Source organism: Branchiostoma floridae, chromosome 4, assembly GCF_000003815.2.
Source record: "Branchiostoma floridae strain S238N-H82 chromosome 4, Bfl_VNyyK, whole genome shotgun sequence".
NCBI classification, from domain to species: domain Eukaryota; kingdom Metazoa; phylum Chordata; class Leptocardii; order Amphioxiformes; family Branchiostomatidae; genus Branchiostoma; species Branchiostoma floridae.
The window spans coordinates 18,270,508-18,274,407 of NC_049982.1; the positions used below are offsets into that span (position 1 = coordinate 18,270,508).

General features: G+C 47.5%; 2 protein-coding genes across 4 annotated transcripts in view; one reads left to right on the top strand and one right to left on the bottom strand.

Annotated features, from left to right (window-relative positions):
- Positions 1-2,035, bottom strand: part of LOC118414147 — a 25,365-nt gene extending 23,330 nt beyond the window's left edge. Inside the window, exon 1 of the mRNA XM_035817979.1 lies at positions 798-2,035. Coding sequence (XP_035673872.1) covers positions 798-1,814 — 1,017 coding nt within the window. The 5' untranslated portion in view covers positions 1,815-2,035. The remainder of the gene's footprint in view (positions 1-797) is intronic.
- LOC118414148 overlaps positions 1,605-3,900 on the top strand; it is a 3,472-nt gene continuing 1,176 nt past the window's right edge. Inside the window, exon 1 of one of the 3 annotated variants that reach the window (XR_004830912.1) lies at positions 1,605-1,743. Coding sequence is in view for 2 of the 3 variants with exons in the window: in XM_035817980.1 (XP_035673873.1) it covers positions 2,047-2,053 (7 nt within the window). In the remaining variant the exon portion in view is untranslated. Of the gene's footprint in view, positions 1,744-1,925; positions 2,054-3,900 lie in introns of those variants that run through there. The other 2 variants (XM_035817980.1, XM_035817981.1) reach the window with 2 other exon arrangements.

Genomic DNA, 3,900 nt, shown 5'->3' on the forward strand with positions numbered 1-3,900 from the left:
AGCGCTCAGTGTGTGATGCCGTGCTGGTCAGCCAAACAGATTCAGATTTACCCAACATGACTCAGATAGCTTTCTTTCGGACGAGTATATGCTGCACGCGGCGTTTCTTTACCTGTGACTGTCTTACTGTTGGTATGGTTGCGTTCAAACAGGACTTTTGTTCTTATGTCCTCCTGTCCAGGGAAATGTGTACAATACAAACGTTCAAATACCTGTCCGTAAAAAGTTCGGTTTGGACTTTGGTCATCATAAACAGGCCCTTAAATTTACGAATTTAAGGGCTCCGTAGTCTGTGACTGAATGTGTCGTCTTTCATTAGTACCTTCATCTGTATTCATTGTATTTTTATGTCTGGACGAGGGCTAGTAAAGGTGCAGTCACCTGTTCCATCGCCCCTAGGCCTGCCACTTGAGTGGTGAATTTTAATAAACACACTGTCACGTAAACAAATAAACAAACAGTTTGTGGAATTTCTGCCAATATTTATCAGTTTCTCCGTGGCTACAGACTCTGTCTGCCCGGTGCACCTTCCAGGTGTCCCGGAGTGCTACAAGGTCACGCCAGACGAGCAGGTTATCGCGGCACGTAGTAAAGAAAACAGGTCCATTCGGAAACATCCCCTCCTAGAGGACGTGTAAGAGACTTTGGATAATTTCAATGAAGACTAAGAAACGGCTCCTAACCTAGTGCTTTTCAAAACAAAAATTGAAACATCAGAGTGCGGACAGGCTACAGAATGACGAATTATTCAGTCTTATGTATGCGGCGATGACTTCTGTAAGACACACCAAACTCACCTGCATGTCCTCATGTCTGAGGGGTGAAGAAGTTCCACCGTCAGGCTGCCGCTCCGGTGTCCTTTCTGAGCCTAGTGCGTTCACTTGCTCGAAGAGCTGTAGAATTGTCCCACTTTGGTTATAGACTAAGTTTCGAACTTCCATTTGGAATTTGCTGTTTTTCGCTCGCTCTTCTCTCATTGTCAGTTTTAGCTGCTGAATGAGCGTCTCGTGCGCCGTTAGGACTTTGTCGACTTCTTCTCTGTCCCGTACAAGGCTCCTTATCAAGTTGTCTTGGTTACTATTTATGCCTTCTAGCACTGCCAGTCTGTCCTTCAGTTGTCTAATCTCTATTTCCAGATTACGGTCCGGTGGAGCCTGCTGCGGCGTGCTCGGCTTCTCCTCGCGGTGCAGCCTCTTCATGAACTCCGCGGACTTGTTCAGCACGTTCCTCTCCGTCTCCAGGAGTCGCGTGGTCAGTTCGCTCCGGAGCTGAGCGATCTGGGTCTGCATGATTTCCCACCGGCGGGACATGGCCTGTATGTCCTGCTGCCTGATGCCCGTGTCCGCGGCGTTACAGGTCTGCTTCGCTAGGGTTTCTGGCACGATGAACGTGTAGGCACACTGACCGGACCCTGGTGCCAGGACCTGCGCTAAGGTCTCTGCAGCCAGGCTGGGGGAGGGTGAGCCGTGGGCAGTTTGCCCCTCCCCCGTGACCGGAACATTAGTTCTGACATTGATAGTTTCTACCTCGGGCAGGACAGCGCCAAGTCCCTCAGCGGCCCAAGACGCCGTTGCCTTTCCGGCTACTGCTTTCTTCAGCCTTTCTGTCTCTTCAATGGCCTTATGCTTCTCACTGTCGGTAAGGACAGACCCCTCCCCCGCCTGTTCCCCCTCCGTAGCCCCTTGGAATTCCCGGCCTGCGAGGGACGCGGTTTTCCCGGCCACGGATTCTCCATCGGCGAAGGTCAGCGTTCCGAACAAGCACAATACCGCTAAGCTAGGAAGCACGTCCCTCCTGAGCACCGTACAGAGCATGCTTGCTTACTGGAGCCTCGCTTCTGGCTCTCAGCTAGCGCCCGAACTGTGTAACCTAAGATAGCGCAGCATCACAAAAACGCTACCGCGGGGGGAAGTCCGTCTGGGCCCGACAAGTCCGCTTTCCTGCCTGCTCTTGGCTGAACTGCCAGGGCCTGTGTCGCCCCGGGAAGTGCCCTGTCCGTGGTCAACTGTGATAGATGTGTCGGTCCTTTCGTGTCAGGATGGCCGCATGCCGGTGTTCCAGGAATATGTGTCTCCCCAGGAAAATCAGTCCCCCTCCTGCCATTGGTCCAATTTGAGGCCGGTGGGCGTGGCCTAAAAGTACGAAAGCCCACAGCAACAAAGACTACTATATGCTATATTTCAACATTGAAAGCTGTTTTTCAATGTAACGCACATCTTAAACTTGAATGTTTAAAGAACAAACATACTTTTTGTAGTGATTGAAAGAAGGGGGCCCATTTTCCCGGGCAGATTAGATTTTCGGTGCCCTTAGATCTTCCGATGCCGACCCTTTTTTTCATCTTGAAGACATATCTCGTAATACAGCATTAAAAAGATATGAACGTTCAGTGAACGAAAAAGGCTCATTAGTTTGGCATTTGTAGGGATTCCAGGTTAACATATCCCCAAAGGTACTCGGGATTAATGTCCCCTCAACTAAAAGTCAACTAGTCTCACTGTGGTCAAATCTAAAACATGTTTCTCGACTTTTTGGCCATCGAATGCATTACGGGTGAATGGGGACATATTTCGCCGGGGTAACCGACTGAATGACTATAACAGATGAATGGGTACACATTTTCCTAGGATTTTCTGTCCCCTCGCTTCATGTATAACAGATGAATGGGGACACATTTTCCCGGGAATTTCTGTCCCCTCGCTGAATGTGTTACAAGAATGGGGACACATTTTCCCGGGATTTTCTGTCCCCTCATTGAATGTATTACGAGAATGGGGACACATTTTCCTAGGATTTTCTGTCCCCTCACGGAATGTATTACAGGTGAATGAGGAAACATTTTCCCGGGATTTTCTGTCCCCTCACAGAATGTATTACGAGAATGGGAACACAATTTCCTAGGATTTTCTGTCCCCTCACTGAATGACTACAACAGATGAATGGGGACACATTTTCCTAGGATTTTCTGTCCCCTCGCTTAATGTATTACGAGTATGGGGACACATTTTCCTAGGATTTTCTGTCCCCTCGCTTAATGTATTACGAGAATGGGGACACATTTTCCTATGATTTTCTGTCCCCTCACAGAATGTATTACAAGAATGGGGACACACTTTCCTAGGATTTTCTGTCCCCTCGCTTAATGTATTACGAGTATAGGGACACATTTTCCTAGGATTTTCTGTCCCCTCACAGAATGTATTACGAGAATGGGAACACAATTTCCTAGGATTTTCTGTCCCCTCACTGAATGACTACAACAGATGAATGGGGACACATTTTCCTAGGATTTTCTGTCCCCTCGCTTAATGTATTACGAGAATGGGGACACATTTTCCTAGGATTTTCTGTCCCCTCGCTTAATGTATTACGAGTATGGGGACACATTTTCCTAGGATTTTCTGTCCCCTCGCTTAATGTATTACGAGAATGGGGACACATTTTCCTAGGATTTTCTGTCCCCTCACTGAATGACTACAACAGATGAATGGGGACACATTTTCCTAGGATTTTCTGTCCCCTCGCTTAATGTATTACGAGAATGGGGACACATTTTCCTAGGATTTTCTGTCCCCTCGCTTAATGTATTACGAGTATGGGGACACATTTTCCTAGGATTTTCAGTCCCCTCACTGAATGACTACAACAGATGAATGGGGACACATTTTCCTAGGATTTTCTGTCCCCTCGCTTAATGTATTACGAGTATGGGGACACATTTTCCTAGGATTTTCTGTCCCCTTGCTTAATGTATTACGAGAATGGGGACACATTTTCCTAGGATTTTCTGTCCCCTCACTGAATGACTACAACAGATGAATGGGGACACATTTTCCTAGTATTTTCTGTCCCCTCGCTTAATGTATTACGAGAATGTGGACACATTTTCCTAGGATTTTC